The 22,608-nt window shown below is 39.0% G+C and overlaps 2 protein-coding genes across 3 annotated transcripts; one reads left to right on the top strand and one right to left on the bottom strand.

Moving 5' to 3' along the window:
- The first annotated feature begins 30 nt into the window (after positions 1-30).
- Positions 31-9,511, top strand: wdr93 (WD repeat domain 93). 2 transcript variants are annotated; one of them, XM_054770899.1, is made up of 15 exons: positions 31-451; positions 1,152-1,353; positions 1,539-1,603; positions 1,697-1,775; positions 1,892-1,956; positions 2,524-2,593; positions 2,707-2,776; positions 2,847-2,890; positions 2,994-3,083; positions 3,179-3,310; positions 5,516-5,720; positions 5,815-5,875; positions 5,962-6,118; positions 7,559-7,742; positions 7,840-9,511. In XM_054770899.1, exons 1-15 carry the CDS (start codon positions 344-346, stop codon positions 7,922-7,924), a joined length of 1,617 nt encoding a protein of 538 aa, XP_054626874.1. In that variant the 5' UTR covers positions 31-343; the 3' UTR covers positions 7,925-9,511. The 2 variants fall into 2 exon arrangements, with proteins under 2 accessions (XP_054626874.1, XP_054626873.1); XM_054770898.1 differs by having other exon boundaries at positions 2,847-2,911; positions 2,997-3,083.
- A 428-nt stretch (positions 9,512-9,939) lies between these two features.
- LOC129178384 (putative gonadotropin-releasing hormone II receptor) lies at positions 9,940-17,319 on the bottom strand. Its single transcript, XM_054770576.1, has 4 exons — positions 17,224-17,319; positions 14,354-14,918; positions 10,573-10,777; positions 9,940-10,507 (listed from the first exon to the last, which is right to left on the bottom strand). The coding sequence occupies exons 2-4, from the start codon at positions 14,870-14,872 to the stop codon at positions 10,017-10,019; spliced, it is 1,215 nt and encodes a 404-aa protein (XP_054626551.1). The 5' UTR covers positions 14,873-14,918; positions 17,224-17,319; the 3' UTR covers positions 9,940-10,016.
- Between the last annotated feature and the right edge of the window lie 5,289 nt (positions 17,320-22,608).

Genomic DNA, 22,608 nt, shown 5'->3' with positions numbered 1-22,608 from the left:
ACGTTGCCAGGACGACAAACTGCAAACATTAGCTACGCCATGACGACGTTGACAGTTCTTTAAGCGTCGTCGTCCGGATTCTAGGAGGAGATTTCAAACAATACTAAACAACTTTTGTTTAAAAAGAAGATATGGTTTAACCTTGAAATTAAAATAGGGTGGTAGAAATTATTATATATCTAGAACAGTAATAAATTGCACGTTTAGCTAACGTTAACAGAAATTAGCATTAGCTAAAAAAACAAACAAACAATCTTTTAGCTACACATGCTAGAGCCAACGCGTTAAATAGCTTTTTAAAAAATGTTTTTACATTTTTTTATGTTAATCCTGATTACTGTCCATGTATAACGCAAAAGGTTCAACCGCTTCAGAAATGACGTCAGTTTCTGGGAGTGCAGGGAAATTGAGGAAGAAACCCGCCGTGTTACAATTTAACATTGCCAAGCAGGTACGTTTTTTTAATTACCGCATTTCATCATATAGAGTGGCAGCAACAAAAGTACTAATTATGAAAGAATATATCATTACAGTCCAATGAAAAACACGTAATTACATTTTTAATGACTACAAAAATATTTGTTCTTTCTGTTTGCTGTGTGTATTTTTCCACAACTAAATAATATGTAATTACAACAAAACCCACTTTCTCTCAGGCCTTTGACCCAGATTGAGATGCTGATTTTATTTGTTTTATTGCTTTATTATATTAATCGTCCTATACTCACCTTTTAACGTGTTTTTTTTAGCTATATTTTATTAATGCATTTATCTGCAATGCACAGTATCTTTAACTATAGTTGTTAAAGTACCTTGCAAATAAAGTTGTTGCCTTACGGTAACCTTTAACATAACATATTATTTTGTATTGTACTGTACATGACTCACACCAGATCTGTCTCTAGCTTTCTTTCAGTTAGCTATTGAATAAATCCACTCATTTTAGGTTCAAATCCATGCCAACTTTTTCCTGCCTGTCAGCTTTATAGATACCGTGTATGCTCTATTGGAGCGGCTGCATTTATTTCTTCAGGTGAAAAGACATTACAGCGTTGGCCACGATATGAGGAAATACTTTCATATGACTTTGCATTATTTTGAATTGGCACATGTCCTATGATTTTGTTTGCCTGTTGTTGTTCATCCTGCAGCTTCCAAAGCACACCAATTGCCTTTCATGTTCAGACGACGGCAAATACCTCAGCATAGGTCACGCCGGGGGCTTGTCTGTGTGGTGTTCAAGTACCTTGACCTGTGAGGCCAAGTGGCTGCAGGACTGCCTGGAGATTACATGCATTCACATGACCACCACCAGCGAGACCTCCTATTTGCTGGCCAGTATTGATGATATGGGTGGGTACAATATACTCGGCCTCTTCGTGTTATGAGATGCTCTGTCAACAGTATAATAATTTCAGTGGAGGTTACATAAAGCCACAACATTAACTCTCACATTAATAGCAGTGCTTACGTGACAGATGAGATGATAGATGATTCAAACCTGCCAGTTTATTTATTTGTCAAATATGTCTCCTCAGGTGTTGCCAGAATCTTTCTGTATAACTTAGAAAGTATTTATCTCTTCAGTGTTATTAACACATTGGTGAGTTACTACTACTATCAACACCTTTATCTATCTTTTTAGTGCTTTAAAGTTTATGGACAGACACTATTTTCGTTTTTTTTCCCACATCAGGAGGATATCAACAAAAGGAACATTTGCTTGAACTTTGAAATATCTGAAGGAGGCGACTATGGAGCTGTAACAATGAAGTGTATGTAGGGTCACTGTCATTATCATTTCACCATTTTCCCCAAGTCTTCCTGAAATTGTCATTTAGACTTTATATTTGAAAATATAAATTACATTTCTTTACATTTGTCCTTCCAGGCAACAGCGATATTTGGCTGGATATCTATTACTTTCCTGTCGAAGACTGGCTGAGAGAGCTAAAGGTACTAAGTGTAGTTTGGGGCGATAAATGTACTTTCCGGCTGAAGTTAAATATATTATAGATTGGTAAATGAATATTCTAGGTGGGTTAAATGTCTCAAAGTATAATATGCAATCATATAGTTTGGTATCAGGGGTGTAAAAGGGCATGTATTAGAATTCTGATTTTTTGGTATGCAGCGCTCGGTTTGGTATAGAGGCATACTGAATTTCCACGCAGAGGACATGCTGCACTTCAGCCAATACGAAACTTTACTAAAAGTAAAAGAAGAATTCTAAGTATTAAAAGTATTACTGTTGCACATGCTTGTATTGTCCCACTTTCCTAAAAAGAAACCTTGTAAATTGTGATATTGTGACAATGTAGTTGAAGTTCATGGCAGTAGTGGTAGTCTAGCTGAAGTGTAAGATAGTAATACAGTAAAAGTAAAGTCCATTTGAAGTTAAAGGCAGTTTTTGTTGTATAGTAATTGTACACTCGAATTAAATAATGTCCTTTTATGTTCAGAAGCGGTCTTGTTTAGGATTTGAGGCCCAATTTGAATCATTATGTGCTTTTCTATCCAAAGGATCCTAAACTCTCTGCAAATATGAAATGGTCTCTAGCTGCTCGGGTGAATAAAATTATTCCATCAGCAGGTATTATTTACTTAAAATGAAGAAGTCATTGATTGAATGCGATATAACTTTTACTTGTGTCACTTATGGAGATGTGTTCGGATATAACCCAGCATGTTTGTGTTGTTTGGCAGCGACCATGGCAGATTTCTCCAACATGCTGACTCACTGTTTAGTTCTGGATGAGACAAACGAGTCACCAAGGTACAAAAAAGTTAATACAAATCCACACTGAGAGATTCAGTTGTTGCTAATTGCATTTAGTTTTTCTCAGCTATTGCACTTATCACTTTCTCCTGAAATGCGATCATTGTCATGGTGAGAATAAACCAAACTCAGGTTTGTAAAGGAGAATACAGCAGAATTTCAAACAATGCCCATGTTTTCAATGTAATGTTTTTAACCTTTCACCTTCTCTCAGCAGGATGTCCAGTCAATGTTTGTTTTTGGTGGAGCGGAAGCTACAATCTTCTCTACCACAATCTGTCCAAAACACCAAAGTCCAAACAAGGTCACACAAAAACAGTTTTAAAAAAAAAGCTTACTTTCCATATTCATACCAATAAAACATCACTAAATGTTTGTCCCTCTCTGGTTATGATGCAGATCCAGAACCTCAGCCGTCTGTGCTGTGGCCCAACGCAGCAGAAATCCTATGCTCCGCCATCAGTAGATGCACTCGTTTCATTGTGCTCGGCCTCAGCAATTCTCTGGTGTGCGTCTGGGACAGGCTAGCTGGTAAGTACATCATTCAGTGGTATTGCTATTATCTATGTTTTAATTACTAGTGTATAAGCTGCTTTTTCTTAAACTTTGAACCCTGCGGCTTATGCAGCGGTGCGGCTAGTTTATGACGATGTTCTAATCTTGTGACATTTCCTTCACTTCAGAACTACTGCTAATAGTTTAAATACTGTGCCGCACGTGAGTCAGTGAGGAAACGGTAGCTCTACACGAGCTATAAGTGAACTCACGACGAGCTTGTCAACCCACTGGAAATCGCAGGAGTTCATTACTCAATATAACAGTCCGACTCATGGTTACATCTAACAAAGAACGCTAAACTCATCACACAGAAGCTTAACACTCAAACACTCAAAGTAATGAATTTCATCCCAGCAAAGCATTTCATTCAGAGCATTTCAAAGCTAATTCATCCAGCTGCCTCTGTCCACCAGAGGGAGGCAGATGAGCCGGAGGGTCCCTCCCTCGTCCAATAAGAACAGAAGAAGTTGCTACGTTTAACGCTTGTCACATTTTTGAAAAACAGAATCGAGAGGGGACTAAATCAGGAATTCTGGGCCCCATGAAAGAAAATTGTATTGGGCCTTGCCTGGGCAGCTGTTGTTACGTCTCAGTATTTTTTGAGGCCCCTATCAGTCAGGAGCCCTTGGAATTGTCCTAACTTTTCTCCCACCCTGGGCTGAATACTCATTGAATATAGCAAGGCAGGAGAGATCAGAGTTGCTGACTTAGCCACCAACACTGATCTCCCCTGCGACATCTTATTCTCTGGCAGACTAGGTGTGCATGAGGTGTGCTAGCACCCCCCACTGCAGTACCTAACCGTGACAGGCTTTACCTTTGATATTTAGCCTGACCATATGGGCTCTGGGTTCACTATTACTTAGACAAGCAGGCAAGCAAGTAGGGGTGTCACGACTCAGTTCACGAGATGAGGCGAAGCAGAACGAGACAAGACGAGATTTTAACTTTTAAGAAAAGTACAATGGAAAAAATAAATCTGAAATCTACGAATATATCTACTATGTTACGCTTGTTCGTCTGCACTCTGTGTATGCTAGGGGCACCGTCTCTACCCACCAAGACAAAGAGACTGTATGACTGACAAAAGGGCTCACTCCGTTCATGCCGTTGTTCTATGGAACAAACGCCAAGGTGCTGAAATCAATGCACACAGTGAAACCACTTCCTGCCTGTTTGGAGGCAGAGGATGAGGAAAACAGACATGCATGCACATGGCAATATATTGAAGCCGGCAAAATTGAGTTCATTTTAATTTATTGTGTGATTAATTAACTAGTGCCTAAGAGACTATTTTTTCCTGAGCAAGAAATCTTTTCACGTTTTAATCTCGGGAGCTCTTGTGACATGAGATCTTGTGACACTCCTACAAGCAAATAACTTTCTTCACAATTTATGTCTTAAGTTAGCATGCAGAAATATAATAGGGATTATTGATAAATTCACTATACAGAGTGTATTATACAGTCTGTTGGACTAATACCAGATTTCAATTGACATTGAAAACATGTTTCAATTTTGTCTTTTTTGTCTTTCAGCGTCTTAAAACATATTTTTTCAACAACAGGTCTTGAAAAAGCGGTGTTCAAGCAATATTCTTATATTCAGGGATGTCTTATATTTGGGTCAATACTGTACTTTGGAAGAAAAGTTATTAACATTACTTCAACCGATGGTATAACAAGCTGCATTTAATTGATTGAACTTACTCTCACTGGCCATTTAATTTGGTAAACATGAACAATTTTATGATAACCAATACTCGAGCTGCAATAATAAATATACTAAAAGGAAATCAAAACAAAGTGATTATCTTTGTAGTGGCATAGTTTTAAATACACACACCTTGCAATTATGAATAAGGATCATCAGCTACAGAAAGAATCTGCTTCACTTTAGCAACTACGAAAACTCAAGCTTCCTCATGTGGGCCAGCTGCTGTGACATCTGAAAGAAGCCCCCTGCAGCCATGCCATGCAACTACGTACTTTATATCGTGATCCAGAAGGCCACATCTCAGATATATTTAGCATTCCCCTCAGAGGAACTCACCCAAAACCATATAATGAGGCTGAATCAGTTTGCTAAGCAAATAGCCATTTGTGCTTGTTAGGCTTTTTAATACCCAAAACAGCTTTGGGGTTTGTTTGAGTCTCGCTATCGTCATTTCTCCTTCAGGTGCTCCGTTGTCTGTCTGTACGCTATCAACAGACAGTGCCTTCCTCAGGCTGCAGTTTGTGGAATACTGGCCTGCGTGCGCTGATATTACCCAGACCTTAACCGCAGGTGAAATCCATCTTATGGTGGTTTGTAAGAGTGGAGCTTTTTATGTTATGAACACAAGGCGAGGAGCAGCAGCTCTCACATTGCGGCTCTCTCAAAGGTTACCTAAGATTTTCAATATTTCCACAATGAATGCATGCATTTTTATTATTCAAATAAACACTTTTATATCTGTTTTTCAATCTCATACACAGGCCAGAAGACAGTGGTGACCTGCTGACTGTTACTGCATCAGTGGCATTCTTGAAGGGCTTGGTAGGAAAACAGACTATCAAGAGAGGGAAAACGGGAAAGGAACAGTTGCAAATCATATTTTTGTTTTCTTGTGGTTTCCCGGAAAGTCACTTGTGGTGCATCGTAATGGGAAAATGTTCTTGCAAGATGTTGTCAACAGAGCCACAGTATGTGCCCTAATTCCTCCCACTAGTCATCTGTTGGCTACGCCATGCAATCCTGTTTACACACTGAACGTCAAGCAGCACATTCTGTTCATGCAAGGTAAAAAAAAATAAAAAGGGAGGGGTTATATTTTTTCTTTAAGAAACTGTACAACACTTTTAGAAAACAAATTAACCAACGGCAAAACCACTGAGCATTTCAGGAAACACAAAACAAATTAGCATTTCAGGAACACATTAACACATGAATACATATTTGTCATATTACTATGTGTTTTTCATCTTTTTCATCAATTATATTCGATAGTGTGTGCAGTTCATACTTTCCACCAAAAGATGGCATTGTTGGCGCACTGATGTTACATTCTACCGAACGTATCAATGAAGTAGTGCTTACTAAATGGCATCCGGTCTCAGCGTGCAGCCAATACATAAGCGATGCGAATGCAATCCTTAATTAAATAACTTGTACCGCTTTACCTAGAAATACAATAATCCCTCGTTTAACGCGGTTAATTGCCGGTCCTAAGCCTGGATAAATGGTAAGGTTGTGTCAGGAAGGGCATCCAGCATAAATAAATACTGTAGATAAATAAAGTAACCCAAATCAGTCATGTGATTTACTTGCTGTGGCGAAAAGCCCAAAATAAATAAATAGATAGTGGCCCATGACATTTATTTACTCAATTACAGGGACTACTAGGCATTTATTTGAAAGTAGGTGTTCTTCTAACACACATGCAGTGGAAATGCCAAGTAAATCATGGTGTCACGTACTTGTATGTTAAGCTGGACGACTTTGTGGAAACATTATTCATTGGCTGTAGTAAAGGTACTATTTAAGGCTAGTTAGTAGCACAGCTCATTAAACATTTACAGCAGGGGTGCTGACACTTTCAGCCTGTGAGCTACTCACAAAATGAACAAGTCCCAAGGATCTGCCTCCTACTAATATAGAAAATATGTATATTTGCTATATATTTTTAGAAATATGAGTACATATTTATGTATGTTATAAATGTTTTATTTGAAAATACTGTAAGAATGACACTTTTATAGTATTGGTTTCTTTATTTTATGATGTAAGGTTAATGTCTACGTCAAAAAACTTCACGGTTGAATCATATCGTTTGTACACTGTATCGAATCATTCTGTTTTTAAAATATATTGTTTTTGTTTTCGTATCTTAATTCATGTATGTAGATGCGTATCGGATCGTTTACCACAAAGAGATTTACATCCCTACTTATTATAGATAAAAACGTCGTTCTAGCTGTGATTAATTGCGATTAATTATGAGTTACTATGGACAAAATGCAATTAATCACAATTAAATATTTTAACCCTCTCGAGGCAGATGACAGCCCTGCTTTGCGATTGACAGCCCTGCTTTGCGAATCTCATGTCACATGTATTTACTGTATCTTTAAATGTGCCTTTTTTGAGAAAATACGCTATGTCCCACTTTGTCTGCTTCATGTAAGACGTATGAGTAAATGATTACTCAAGCATCACTGAAGGTTTGTTCGTCTCATCCAGGTGACAAGGAACCCACCCTGTCTTCTTCCTCCATAAAAAGCAATAGACAGAGTCAACTCCTCGTCCTACGTTTTGACGAGCATGACGTCATTAAGCCGTATGTTGTTTCGCATCTACAATCTCCATGGCAACAAAAAACAAGCGTCACAGGAGAGGAAGCTTGCAAGAAGTACCTCCAGGAAAGGTTGGCTTCCTCAGTGTCTCCTACCTAAATGTGTGCCTGGTATTTTTCAATGTTTTCTGTAGCCGTAGTCATTCAGATGTTGTCTTCTCATTTTCAGAGCTCTGTCAATGGATGAAAGGCACAAAGCTATAACGCAGACATGGAAGCGACTGCAGGAGACGGGTGCTTATGTAAAAACATAAAGAACTGCTAATCATTTTCATGTTACTCAGTGGTAGTATAGTCAGGAAGTTGCAAAGGAAAAGAATGAAGCTTCTTATTTAAATTCAACTGACTCAACGTGACGTGTCAGCTTTCGTGTGCACAGAGATGAATTCATTCATATTCTAACACGGCTCATTGTAGCATTCCACTTACAGGGATCTGATATTGATTTTTAATTTGTTCTCCAAGGCCTCATTAGAATTGTGAGTGATGTAGTTGTTGCCAAAGAGCTGCAAGTGAAAGAGCTTCTTGGCACCTTTAGCAGCACTTTGCTTCCACGACAGCCAGTACTCCGACAATGAGGTTTCCTGTGTGTGTTTGCTGTGTTGTTCATTTGCGTTCATTTCATATTGGTGGCATGACTGCACTTCATAACAGCGCCTTTGCCAACTGATCCAATTTGATTGAAGAATAAAAGGTGCAGCTTATTTGGGTCAGGCTCAAAGACTTATTGTTTTTAAAATATATCGCAGTTCACCTTTCAAGGATTCACTGTTTTGCAGATTTCTTTTGTGCTTTTTTATTACGGCATCAACGCTGTTACAGGCCGAACCTGGCCCTTTAAGAAGAGTTGCATTGTGGGAAGTTGAGTGTCTCTTCTCTCTCTCGTCTGTCTGCACCACCCATTGTTTTCTGCGTCCTGATTGGCTGTAGACCATCTCCTTCACGCTGCCCTGCCTGCCCTGCCCTGCCTGTCTCATCGCTAGCTTGCTTGCTTGCTAGCTTGTATATGAATCTTTAGTTCGAAGGAGGTGGGCTGCAACAAGAGGAGTACTGCAACAATATGTTTTAATACAAAAATGCTAAAGCACAGCAGAACGGCGCCAGGATGAAAACGCACGGCACCAGAAATGAAATACGCGTGAGTGACTTAATAATTTTTTGTGTCTGACCTGTAGGTTGATTATTAAAATTCAAACAAAGATTTTAACTTTTTTGGGAGTGTTTAAACGGGAGAAATGTGAGAAAATGTTCTAGATTGTCTGAGAAAAGTGTATAAAGTGTAGGATGAGGGGTTTTATAGCCATAAAACATAATTGTAAAAAAATTAAGTTGGCTACTTCACTGATTTCACTTATTGCAGGCTATTTTGGGAACTTATTCCCCGTGATAAATGAGGGAACACTGTATTGACCTTTTTCATCAAGATGACTAAGTCAGGGCATCACTAGACAAGCAGCCCTTACTAATCGCCCAATCAATAGTATTTATTTTCTATGACTTATGTAAGTCTGCTATGTCTTGTTCAAGCTACCTGAAGGGGACAGCGGAGTCAGTTAACACTTTTAATCAGCAATACCACAAGTTACAATTTTGGTGAGCGCACACACAGGCTCTTTAACCGGCTCTACCACACATCTCTAGATGTATGTAATTTAATCTGTAATAGGGCACTCTTTGTTGGAAAAAGTAGTGTTTGTTTTTGAGATTTGAAAAGTTTTATTAAAATGTGTTTAGCTTTTACTGTTTTTCATTTTTACATTTCTATTGTTTTATGTTTTTTAAATGTTTTTTTTTAATTATTATTGAGGACTTTTGTGAATTTTGTTTCAAAAGGTTTTTTTTTTTTTACGAATTTGTGTTTTAATAAATTTTTTTGTGTAATTTTATGTTGAAAATCATTGGGCTACATTTCAGGATTGTTTTGCCTCTCTGACTTTTTGAAAAAAAATGTTAAAATTTGAAAGCATTTTGATATTTTATTTGTATTTTTTGGCGAAAATTTTAACTATTTTTAACCAAAAATACATTTTTTAATATTAGTTTTTATTATTCTTCACTTTTTTTTTAAAAATAGGGTTTTCAAATATTTGTTTGTATATAATAGTTATATATTATTTGTCTTATATATTATTATAGTTATATATTATTTGGTAATTTTACAAAAAGTTATTATTAACTTATTGGACTACATTACAAGACCTTTATTTTTTTCATCTTCTTTTAAAAATGTTTTAATGTAAATAAATTACATTACAAAGTGTGCCTCAATACTTTTATCCCTAAAGTACATGTCACAGCATAAATCTGGATTTGTTGAATTACGTAAGCAAATTGTCATATTTGTATTCATATGGCGCTCTCCAGGTATGTCTCTGCATTGTTGTGTGTCATTAGAACACTGCCTCCTGTCATTGAGCTGTCATTATTGCCGCACATCATGAACTTCTCCTGGCTGCTGGGGCTGACCTCCCGTTTCAGCGGGTTTGTGCCACTGGTGAATCTAGTTATTATCGTGTTAACATCTGTGTCTATGGTGGCTTCCGATCTAGAGTAGAACCTGCGGAGGCCCTTGCGGAAGTGAATAGTGAAGAGACCGTAGATGAGCGGGTCCAGACAGGCGTTGACCAGCCCGAAGATAAACAGGAGGTGGGTCAGTGAGTGGGAGACCTTCCCTTCCAGGTGGTCTGGGAAGAACCAGTACCACAGACCCAGCAGGTAGTAGGGAGTCCAGCAGATGATGAAGGACAACACGATCACAATGCTCATTTGCAGGGTTCTCATGCGAGCCCTGGGGATGTTGTTCTTGGAGCAGCGCAAATGTACTTCACTGGAAGATACTGGCAGGAAGGAACAAATTCAATCAATACAACTTGAATTGGAAATGATTAATCATAGAACTCACTGTCGTCCTTTTTCAGGCGCCTGGAGATCTCACAGAAGATCCTGGTGTAGCACGTGATCATGATGGCCAGCGGCAGCAGGAACAGGCACGAGAAGGTAAACATGTTGTACGCTGTCTCATGCCAGCGTCTCCCGAAACTTCCCCATGTGGTGCACTGCGTGAAGTTCTCGGGATGCTTGATGGTCACGTTGTGGAACAGGAATATCTGCGCAGGAAAACAAAACCTATATACTATAGTTCTTTCCTTCCAATATGAAAGATTGAAGCTTGATTAATTACAGTGTCATGAGTAAAGTGGCCATGAACTCTCCTGATCTCTACATCTCGTCCGTGTTGGCTCACAAATTGTTTAAGAGAGCATCGGGGGAATATTGTGACAAACATGTCAGGGGCAGAGGTTATGCAAAATTAAAAAGGTTCTTGCACTGCCATACAGCAATGCAGAATTCATTTTCTCCTCCACATAGCACTTTCAAACCACTGTATTTAATTTACCATAAAAAATATATATATATTTAAAATTTATATATGATACAATACAATATGAATAGATGGGGATCTACTGTACTGAGAGCTCACAGCAAGCTAACTTTTATAAATGATTCAAATTCACTTTTTGGGGGTTTTATCATGAGACGACATGGTGGTATCACTGGTGACAACCCCATGATACAGAGACAAGCCTTAATGCAGGTAAAAATATACATAATTCAGGCTGAAGAGCAGCAACAGGGATCGAGCTACTGACAGACTTACAAGCACAAATAATGCTCAGTCACATACAATACACCGACAACGAAGAAAATCAGAGGCAGGGGCTGGTGCTAGCAGAAAAAAAAACAACAAAAAAATAATTTGCTGGCTTCTCCTCTGGGGAAGGACATCACTGATGAGCACCTTCCAGCTCACACACGCCCAAGTGCCGCCAGTATGACATTTCTATGTACTGTATTTTCTTGTCTGATTAGCAAGAATAAAGATGTCACACTTACATTAAAGACATTCTGCAACATTATATTATTGGCCACATGCTGACAAATAGGCAGGCACCATGATCCACCTCAGTGTGCGCTCAGATGGTGGGAGGGACTTGCACACTAAGCCGATAAGCCATGCTCACGGTCGCCTCTTAGGTTTCTTCCCTGAATTTGATCAGAAAATCTCCAAATTCAGCGATTTAAAAAATTTTTAAAAAATGATTGGAATCATACAGAAAAAATACTGTAAATGTATAAAACAGTTCAATGGACAAATATTAATATTTATTTTGTTATTATTCATTTTTGTAGTTTTCATCATGACATCATGAGGCTCTGCCTCACCTGCCTCCCCTGACCGCACGTCACTGAATGTAGGTCAGTATATCTGAACAAAACATCCACACCTTAGCTTTGTGTCATACGTGACAAAGCAATTTAGTGTAATGTCTAATAGTATATCTTAGGGATATCACGAGACACCCAACTCATGATGCACGAGATTGGGTCCACGAGAACAAGACGAGGCAAAATTTTAACATTCATTTGAAGAAAAGTACAATGAAAAAATATGACTGGACAAAAAACTTTTTGATTTAACCAAGTCACAAAACAATGCAGGTGCGTTTTGAAATGTCCCGCAAACTGAAGCCCAAAGATATTGTCAACATTTTTTGACACCAAATAAACCATAAAGAATAATATATACATATGTTTAAAGACAAATCTTTGTGTTTTTATTAGTTAGTAGTATCAACATTTTAATTTTTTGCAGTTACATTATGCCTTTTTGCTCTATTTTTCCAGTTTTGCTGGGTTTTTGTTTATTTTATTTCTGCAATGAGCCACGTTCCATGGATGGCCCCTGCGCCACACTTAGGACACCAATGCATGTTTTTCCATGAAGGCAAGTGTGTCCAAGCTCTGCCTTCTTGACTCTGTTGGTCAGGGGCTGTGTTGCATTATGGAGGGGTTTTTACAGCTTTCAAACATGCATTGCACATCAGTATAAGATGAAGCGGGTACTTTAGCTTTGTTGATTGCTTGTATTTAATTACCGAATAAATGTACAATGCAAGAAACACTTAAATGCGCACCCTTACTTGCTAAATATATTGACCTTGTCACTAAATTGTCAACACCGATCTCTTTTATGTATGACGTGTGTTATGAAACACAACCGGTGATCGCAGGTGCTTGAAAGTTGTTGCTCAGCCGAATGTAATGAGCGTCATTAGAACCACTTGGTGATTAAAGGTGCGAGTCCGAACATCTACGTGGGTTAATCTGACAAATCTTAAGTAAAATTTATCAAATGTAGAATTTTTACAGCTTCCACTTAGACATCAAGAAGCAAGCAGCTGTTCAACAGACAAGGAAAAGACAGCCACACGCTGACGCCGATGGTGTGAACACTGAGGTAGGTTGGATTGCAAGGTGTGCCTAAAGCACGTAATGTGCGCTTCCAATAATGCCTTGCACACTGCCACTTCCATATCACTGTATTGTCATTTATAGTAACCATGCCTCAGTTCACAGTCTGATTAGCTTCTGGCAGCTTTTCTCCAAATGAGAAATCTCTCCATGTCTTAATCTTTAAAACCCTCTGGATTAGAACATCCCTAGTATATATCATTAATACAGAATTTTCTTTTCAGTAAACCAAGGGCCAATAATGCTGCTTTAGACACCTCCGATGTATGTGCAGACAAGTGAAGGATGATTTTATATCTAATACACAAGAAAATCATCATTTCTAAGAGTAAATGCTGGATTTAGCCAGTGACATCTGTGTACACTTTAAATGTTTTATGCCATATGTCTCATGGCTTAAACATAAAGGCAACCTTTGGTTTGCTTTATTAAAATATGACTGTGTACTGCAGCGTCTTAACTATCTATGAATATGATGATATCATAGCTTTGCTTGTTTGGCTCTATGTGCAACAAATTCGAGATACCCATCCATCCATTTTCTATACCGCTTCTTCCTCATTAGGGTCGTGGGGGCATGCTAGAGCCTATCCCAGCTGACTTCGGGCGACAGGCGGGGTACACCCTGGACTGGTTGCCAGCCAATCGCAGGGCAAATTCGAGATACATTTCTGGTATTTTGTGCTCAAAGGTGACCCGGAAAAACAGTCAGGAACTCAACATATTTTCAATACTGTGGAACCTCGTTTTTTTGTTATTTTTCTCCAAAAGGTCTGACGAAAAACAAAACATACGACAACTGAGACAATTTTTCCCATCGGAAATCATGTAAATACAATTAATACCTTCCAGACGCCTAAAAGAATTAATTAAAAATACATTTTATAGAGAATAATTATAGTTTTACATGCAGAAAACAATGCAAAATAATTATAAATGACGAATGAATGTAACAAATTGCTGGCACTCGCCACGTTCTTTGGCCCCATGATGAATGTAACAAAGTGCTGGGACTCTCAACGTTCTTTGGCTCCATGGCGGGTTATTTAGCAGTCACACTGAATAAGAAAATGCACGGACAGTCACTCAGAAACATATAGATTGCTTTGTTTGGGCACTCGATTTAGCAGAATGATACAGCACAGGGCAAACAGAGTAGTTTGTTTCGTGCACTATTAAAAATTGAGACAGTGTACAAAAAACTAATTTGCGACAAAAACCAAATGAGATCTTGGGTGTATGAAAACCATGTGACTGTCTTTCTATACACATGAGTACACCAATGGCATGACAGGTACAATGGATGATCGAATGATGAAGTAATGTTCTTGTTTGACCTTTAGAAGCTGACCTGCAGCCAGCAAGCTCACCTGTGGGACGGACAGCAAGATGCTCATGGTCCACGCTGCCACCAACATGAACCTGTTCCTCTTCCTGGCTTCTTTGATGGCCAGGGGGTTCAGGATGGCCGACTGGCGGTCCAGACTGATAACCACAGTGACGAAGGCACCGGAGTACATGGCTTGGAGCTTGAGGAACATCAGCACCCGGCAGACAACATCTCCCGCAAGCCACTGTAACGTGATGTTCCACACGGCGTCCACCGGCATCACAATAAAAGTCACCAGCAGATCGGCCAGCGTCAGGTTGATGATCAGCACCCTGACGTGGGACTTCCGTTTCCCGTCCACATAGGCCGCCCTCAGCACAGCCAGATTGCAGAAGGCCGACACGCCGCACAGGATGAAGGTGATGATCACCCGGACTTTGGCGGCCGTGGTGAAGGTGGGCAGCTGCAGGACGTTGTCCAGGCACCTAAAGGAAGAGACATTACAGCTGGCGTTGCCGGGCTGAAGGTCTGCGCTCAGTTGATGCATGCTAGCAGCCATTTTCCTGAGGAGGTGGCATTCTGCTCAACCAGTGTGAAGGTCAGTGCTGCTCACACAAAGAGAAACATCAAAAACATCCATGAGTCACAACCTGTGCGCTGGATGCAAATCATCTCATGTCATTTGTGTTACAACACAACGACAAACGTTTCATGAATAATTCATATGGAAGCCATGTTTTGTATGAATACAGTACATAAAAGCACCCATATCAATTTTAAATAAGTCTCTGACCCCACAATAGTATATTGGAAGTGTGTGGTTCTAGCCTTGATGCTGAAATGTAGACACTTAAAAAGTGCTTTGAGCAAGCCCGAATTGGAGCACATCCATTTGTGTTTCTGTAGCTTTAATGCTAGTGAGCTGTGTGTCTCCGGCAGTATGTGGCTCCAAAAAGAGGTATTGTGCATTGTAACTCTGTACTTGTCCAACGTAATAGATGCCATATATCCAGTGTTGGGTAAATTACTTTAAAGAAGTACAGTAATCCCTTGTTTATCATGATTAATCGGTTCCAGACCCAACCATGATGAGTGAATTTCCGCTCAGTAGAATTTTCATAGTTAGAGCATAGAAAACCTCTTAATGACTGTCTAAATATGATTTTCTTATCATTGTTAGAGCCCTATAGATATGAAATAACACCCCTATACCCCTTTACACTAATATTACCCAATATACTGTGGAAGCTATAATCAGAACATAAGCCATTAAGACATAAATAAGACTTGTGCTTGTGTGTGTGTTTCAATAAATGTCAATAAATGTTTCAATATATGTCGCACGTGTGGACAGGAAGTGACCTTGGGGATTCAGAGTTGAGTTTTAGCTGAAGTGCAGTCACAATAGTAGCCTGTGTTATTATTGTTAGTGACAGGTTCCCAAGATAGCTCGCAACAACTGAATTGGTTGAGAAATGTGGAAGTAGGTAGAACTCTTTAGATCAAAGGCATTTTGCATTCCGGAAGAAAAAATGGGGGAATTTTTATTTTGTGGCAAATGGCACGAATCTCCTGACTTTGTTGAATGAGTTGATGTTGGAATGAGGTGAGAAACGTGGCAGTAGTAGTAGGTCATTAGTTTTAGTGAAAAGGGTGAATTTTGGGGAAATTTTGAATTTTGGATCGCCCCCAAATTGAATCAGTTCTTCCATATCCCATTTCCGACAATTCCTGAAAATTTGATCCCAATCCATTCCGAACTTTTCAAGTTATTTTGAACACAAACAGACAAACAGATAAAGTCTGGCAAAAACAGAACCTCCGCGCTGTGCTTGGCGGAGGTAAAAAAGTAACTTTTGCATAATAAGGGGCATTGAAGTGCTATGATCTTGCTGTTATTGCATCATTGCGTCTGTGTCCATAATGTTCTTGCAGAAAAAGGCCAATAATCCTGCAGAATTGTATTAGCGTAGTTGTGTTCATTGCAAGCTTATGCCTCATTTGATGCACAAGCGTGAAGCCTCCAGTGAGCAACACTTTACTGTCTTGTTATTTGCATAATAAGGCATACTAGCATTGATTTTGAATGCGGGCCAAATGATGTGCATACTATAAATGTTTTAATGACGTAACAGTATTAACATTCAAAGCCAAAGACACATAAAATCATGCCAAGAAAATACATACCGATACATTGCTCTAATAAGACCTTTGACGCCACATGAAATATCAGTGAACTCTGCACTAAAACAATTACTTTAATGACCAAATTAGCTTAATCAAAGTGATTTAGGAATCAAATACCATGATATATTTTTTATATAAAATGCAATTAGAATTTTAAAAACGTATTGTATCATTTAATTTATTAAATTATAATTAAATAATCTGGTGATCATAATTCTAATTGAATAAATTTAATGTATTACATATAATTCTAATTATAAGCACACAACGACAAAAAGAAAGTGATACCGCACTGATGTAATGGATGTGATTTCTGCTGTCATTAATGGTTTTAACAATTAATATTGATCTTTCCATCTACTAACAGTAACAAATGACATTCAATTTATTGTTATTACACATGTACAAGTACAGGGTAACAAAAACTTATCAAGCATCCAATCCAGAATTGCATTGAGAATAGTAATTCTGTATGTATGTACATCTCAACTATACACTCAATTACTGCACATTTATAAATAACATGTACAAAAAGTACATCAACTTGATAAGTGTCACCTTGTTTTGTGTAACGACACATGCAAGGGATTTAAAGTAAAACATAGTTTTTATAAAACTGTGCACATTAATTAAATTATACTGCGGTCCCAGTGTGCATTAAAATATATTCTGCATATGTATAAATGTCAAGCGCAGTCAGAAAATGTAAGATGTTGTACTTACTGTCTAGAAATTGGCTTTTGCTCATGTCTTAGAAAAAGAGAATAAAGATATTGTGTAAATGTTGAATCCTCCAATGTAAGCAGCCTCTTAAAGAAGACAGCCCAGCATGAGGCGCTCCTCCTTGAATGCATGCATGCATACACTGTGACTGTGTCCTTCCTCTCCATGCTGCCTGTGTGCCAATCAGAGCAGAGCAAGGTGTGGTCTCACCTCAAGCCAGTGCTTCTCAAATAGTAGTGCGGGCCCCCCTGGGGGGCGTGAGAGCCAGGGAGTACTTTAAATTCTACTGCAGATCTGCCAACATGTACAAATGTATTGTACTCAACATGCAATTTGACTCTTGAATGCGCTCTATTAGTAAAAATGTGAATGAGAAGATGATTTGTGCCTGTTTGTGATTTTATAGGTAATATTTGTACCTACAACGGAAAATGCGGGGCTTTGTTCTTATTCACAAATAGGAAGTGGATGTTGGTAATTTTTATACAAATGTGCAATTTTATGACATAGCACCAGCAGGGAGCGTGTACTTGGCATGCTGTTCCCCATGAATTGAGTGATCATTTCTCTACAAAAAGCCTTCTCCAAAGGTGTTTCAGAGAATTGGGCAGTACATCCAGCTAGCCTCATAACCACAGACTGCACATTTTGGAGTGGCCTTTTATTGTGGCCAGCCTAAGGCACACTCGTGCATTAATCATGCTGCCTAATCAACATCTTGATATGCCACACCTGTGAGGTGGATGGATTATCTTGGCAAAGGAGAGGTGTAACATCTGGTAACATCTGAGTGAAAGTCGGACGAGAGGTGACGGGGATTAATGAAAGCTCCTTTTCAACTTCTTCCCGCACATTCGTCCTCATTTCGCCATGAGAATGCAACAAATGTGAAGGGGACCATCTTGGGCGATTACCTCATCTAAAGTCATTGACACCGAAGCACTTAATGACACACTGGCCAAAAGTACTGGAACACCTGCTTCCAATCTCTTTGTTGTTGTGTTTTTTGGTAAATGATATGAATGTCAGTGGCGGATAATAGGAGCACAGACTAGCTGAAGGTGTGCATTATTTTAACAATGAAATAATACAATACTCACAATTCCAGAATAATACATTGAGATGAAATTCAAAAATATACAGTACACAAATAAATAATAAAAGATGTGCAATTGTTGCACGATATAAATAATTAAATGACATGTAAACAATCAAAATGACATAATGCAAGTAATAATTTTATGTAAATACAATTAATAAATACATCATAAAATAAATACATAAATAAATTGGAAATGTGCCCTTTTTAGGTTGTGGCAGTACTGCACATACACAGTTATTTGTTAAATGTCAGCTAATTTTACTGACATTGCGTAATCATACATAATTTGTTTGAAACAAGTTGTCCATACAGTTATATCTCCGCATCTGCTGACTAAAAATCTGACAAGGGAGTTTGAGGTGCACTCAGAACTTGCTTATTTTTTGCAGTGTTCAATCACCGCCGTGTCATAAAAACAACATGTCAAAAGATAAGTGCACCGTGTTAAGTTCATGAAAAATAACGGCAAATAAAACCTTGCACTCCCAAAACATCCACGTCAATGATAGCAGTCCTGATGATTGGACACCACACTCCCCACGCCGATTACCACAGGTGATGGTGGAAGACATGGAAGGTAAGTCTTTTTATTGGGCTTCCTGTACTTGATCAATATTTTCTGTGGAGCAGAAATTGTGTGCATATTTTGCAAACAGCGCATCGATATTGTCTTCCACTGAAAATCATTCTACAGATTGCAATTACAGTTCATAGCGGAGTCACTCAATAAAACCATGATAAACATGTCAGGTTTTGGTCCCCTCCAATATCCAGGACCAAATCACCATTCCAGAAAAGACCAAATCTTTTTATCATCACTATACCTCAATAATGTAACAATTACAACCTTGAAATTTCCATTTCACCTCCAACTATTTCAAAACATACATAGAATAGAAGGTCCTTGTGAAGATCTCTGCAGGTTCAGAGAATGTGTCATATTTGTCTTTTCATTTAGCCGAATACGTGAATCAGTTGTTCCTGCAGGTGCACCAACTAAGAGTGAGCCTTATCAACATGAAGAGCTAAATGGAAACGAAAGTTTCAAAAATATAAGTCACACATGATAACAGGATGTTTTTGCAGTCCGCCTGCAGCAGCTCTGTAAAACAACACGTTGGCTATCATTCTGTTATCTCCTTGTTTAATATGCTTGTTACAGGATATGTTTGGATGGATTAATTTCCCTGGTTGCATTCACAGTAGAGGATGAAGAGGTGTTCGCCGCCTGCAAGGTAGGGAACACGCTGACCTTAAACACATGTCACCTTGGAAGCACCGTCTTCCGGTAGCTGCACTAATTGACTATTTTTCACAAATAATGTTTGACACGTACGCAGCCAGTAGTTTATCACGCATAGTCACATTTGTGCCTAAATTCTCCAGCTTCACACGACCTGTCCTAAACCGAGCCTCTTCAGTGAGGCCACCTTGCATTTCCCTCATGCTAATCTCGATGCGGGGAGCGTCATGCAATGTTGCGATGGTGGTTGACTAAAGGTCAGGCAAAATGGGGACCTGATGCACTCCTGATGTGATGAATGCATGTTAAAGGTTACTTCGTACGGCAATTAGACAGATATGGCTTCATCAATTGTCGCTCCAGTACTCCCCCCAAGACTGTGAGGTGCAACTGACTTCCAAGCCTGTTGGCTCTGGACTCCTCACACACATCTTCCTCAGCCTGTAACATTGTTAGTGAACGTACCGCATGTTAGCTCATTAGACTGGAAGATTTTGTCACCGTGCAACACGGCTCTTCAAGGCGTTAACAATTGAATTCTTTTAATCGTCCTCTTAGTGCCTCATTTACATGCTATACCAAACGGTCGCATAGAGGGAAGGATATCAAGTGTTTGCCCTCTTCCTGATTTCATCAAACAAATTTAAATACTAGTCAGTATACAACTGAACACAAAATCCATCCAATCCATTCATCCTCATTAGGGTCACGGGGGCATGCTGGAGCCCATCCCAGCTGACCTCGGGCGACAGCCAATCGCAGGGCACACACAGACAAACAACCATTTACACTCACACCTGTGGGCAATTTAGAGTCGCCAATTAACCTCACCTGCATGTTTTTGGGAATGTGGGGGGAAGCTGGAGTGCCCGGAGAAAACCCACGCACACACGGGGAGAACATGCAAACTCCACACAGAAATGCCCAAGTGAGAATCAAACCCAGGTCTTCCCGATCTCCAGGCTGTTCCTGTATTGGCCAACGTGCTAACCACTAGACTACCGTGCGGGCTGAACACAAAATGCAGTTTTTAAATGAAACTCTTTATTATTAAGGGAGAAAAAAAATCCAAACCTACATGGCCCTGTGTGAAAAAGCACCCCCACAATCTGAAGCAGGTCACAATCAATTTTTATCAAATAAGATGAAAGAATTATAAAACCTTTTAAGTAGAACACATCTAATTACCTGAGACAGCTCATTATTACGAAATTGTGGGCGTAACTTATCATGCTCTGATCCACCAATCAGGACGAGGGGGCCTGCCTCTTTGCTCTGATCAACCAATCAGAACTGGGGACCTGCAAGCTGGCTTTGAGGCAAACTAGAAGTCAAATCAGAAATCTGATTGGCTAAAAAAAAGCATTTTAAAAAAAACGGCCCCATTGCTACTGTGGATGTGACAGCGATCTCGACAGGATGCCTGGAAATTTGATTCCGAAAGCCCTGAGCAGATTACACTGATATGGCAACATTTGATTGGGCAAAAAAAATCTAACGTACACTACTGGAAGCACTGCAGCCAAGAAACACGCTACAAAATGAAGATAATAGACTGTTGGGATTCAATTCATATTATTTAATGGAACAAATACTATGATTTTAGTTAGAAATGTTATCTGTGCTTCTAATAGTGGTTAGGCTAGCAGAGAAGGCTTTGCTGCCTTTCACTGCACAACTGAGTATAGTGGAATTTATTTACATTGGAGGTTTTGGTTAATGGTAAGATGTTAAATATGTCTTGAGTAGGAACGCTTTCATTTCATGCAAGAGGACACACCTGGGCAACGAAACATTTTTCTGGTCAGTGTGAACTTGAGCTTGTTCATACTCGACTCCACTCCACGAGAGGGACAGGTTCAACAGCCGCCATTCTTTCCGTTTTTTGGTTGTTTCTTTAACTTCTTTGCCTTTTATGATGGACTATCTTAGGAGCTTTCCCTCTAATTTCACTTGACATCTACGACTACACTTGTTTGACCCCATCTGTCCGAGCCAGCGATGACTGCAACCGGATAGGACATCACGTGAAACCCAGCAATACACTAGAATCAATTACAAAACAGTCAGTACTTGATTCATTCATTTCTCCTACACCCAACAGTCTAGGAGTACTTCAGTCTGGGAACTAATTATCCATCTGTCTTTGAGCACTTGTTATATTATTTACACTAGTTCGTCGTTGAATTAATTCATGTGAAATAGACGTCCGATTATATCTCGCGCCAAGCAGGCTTATTGGCCATTAGCTAATTGGCATTGTGAGGCCTTATACTGTATTGCCGCGAATGGCTGATTTCCAGGGCCCGTGCATTTGTGGAGCTGCTCTGGCACAACTACAGGGATAAGAGGCAGAAAGCAAACATCCCAGGGAGAGATCGTGAGCACTGACAAGAGGGCAGAGCATGAAAAACAAGCTTAAGATGCCATATGTTTGGAAGTGACTCGTTGACTGACAACAAGAACTTGAAAAGATCAGTACAATGTGCATCAGCGGATTTTTAACTGTGGAAACAAAATTGTTATCCAGCCGTTATCATCAATATAGGACATATTAAAGATGACCCAATTCCTCAAATGTACCTCCTAAAAAAGAGGCACATGATATCGCTGGCTGTTATTTGAAATATCCCTAAAGTAGCTAGGATCTAGTCTTAATAATATAAGGCAATTTAATTGTTTTATTCTAAATAACTTGTGGTGGTCTTGAATTTGTTAATCGTTATGGCCAGAAACACTATATTGAATATTTGAAACAATTCACAGTGCCTTGCTTTTTCCACATTTTGTTATGTGACAGCCTTATTTCAAAATGACATAAATTCCATAATGACAGCATGAAAACATTTTTGTTAATGTTTTAATTTTAAACTAAGGAATAATATGTACATAAATGTATAAACTGTGAATACTTTCCAGATGCTCTTAATATGATATGTAATGGTTGTTACATGGAAAATGCAAACGTTTAACTTGTTGGAAATGTTCAAAAAAATTCTAAAATATTATTAAATGTCAGAATTCTTTATATGCTATCATA

This window comes from Dunckerocampus dactyliophorus, chromosome 3 (genome assembly GCF_027744805.1).
Source record: "Dunckerocampus dactyliophorus isolate RoL2022-P2 chromosome 3, RoL_Ddac_1.1, whole genome shotgun sequence".
NCBI classification, from domain to species: Eukaryota; Metazoa; Chordata; class Actinopteri; order Syngnathiformes; family Syngnathidae; genus Dunckerocampus; species Dunckerocampus dactyliophorus.
The sequence above is the reverse complement of the archived record's forward strand: the minus strand, read 5'-3'. Positions and strand labels throughout refer to the sequence as shown.

Coding starts and splice junctions, on each gene's coding strand:
- wdr93 (XM_054770898.1), top strand. CDS start 344: ATGTATAACGCAAAAGGTTCAACCGCTTCAGAAATGACGTCAGTTTCT. Junction 452..1,151: donor AATTTAACATTGCCAAGCAG/GTACGTTTTTTT, acceptor TTCATCCTGCAG/CTTCCAAAGCACACCAATTG. Junction 3,311..5,515: donor CGTCTGGGACAGGCTAGCTG/GTAAGTACATCA, acceptor TTTCTCCTTCAG/GTGCTCCGTTGTCTGTCTGT.
- LOC129178384 (XM_054770576.1), bottom strand. CDS start 14,872: ATGGCTGCTAGCATGCATCAACTGAGCGCAGACCTTCAGCCCGGCAAC. Junction 10,778..14,353: donor TCTTGCTGTCCGTCCCACAG/GTGAGCTTGCTG, acceptor TTTCCTGCGCAG/ATATTCCTGTTCCACAACGT. Junction 10,508..10,572: donor GCGCCTGAAAAAGGACGACA/GTGAGTTCTATG, acceptor CCTTCCTGCCAG/TATCTTCCAGTGAAGTACAT.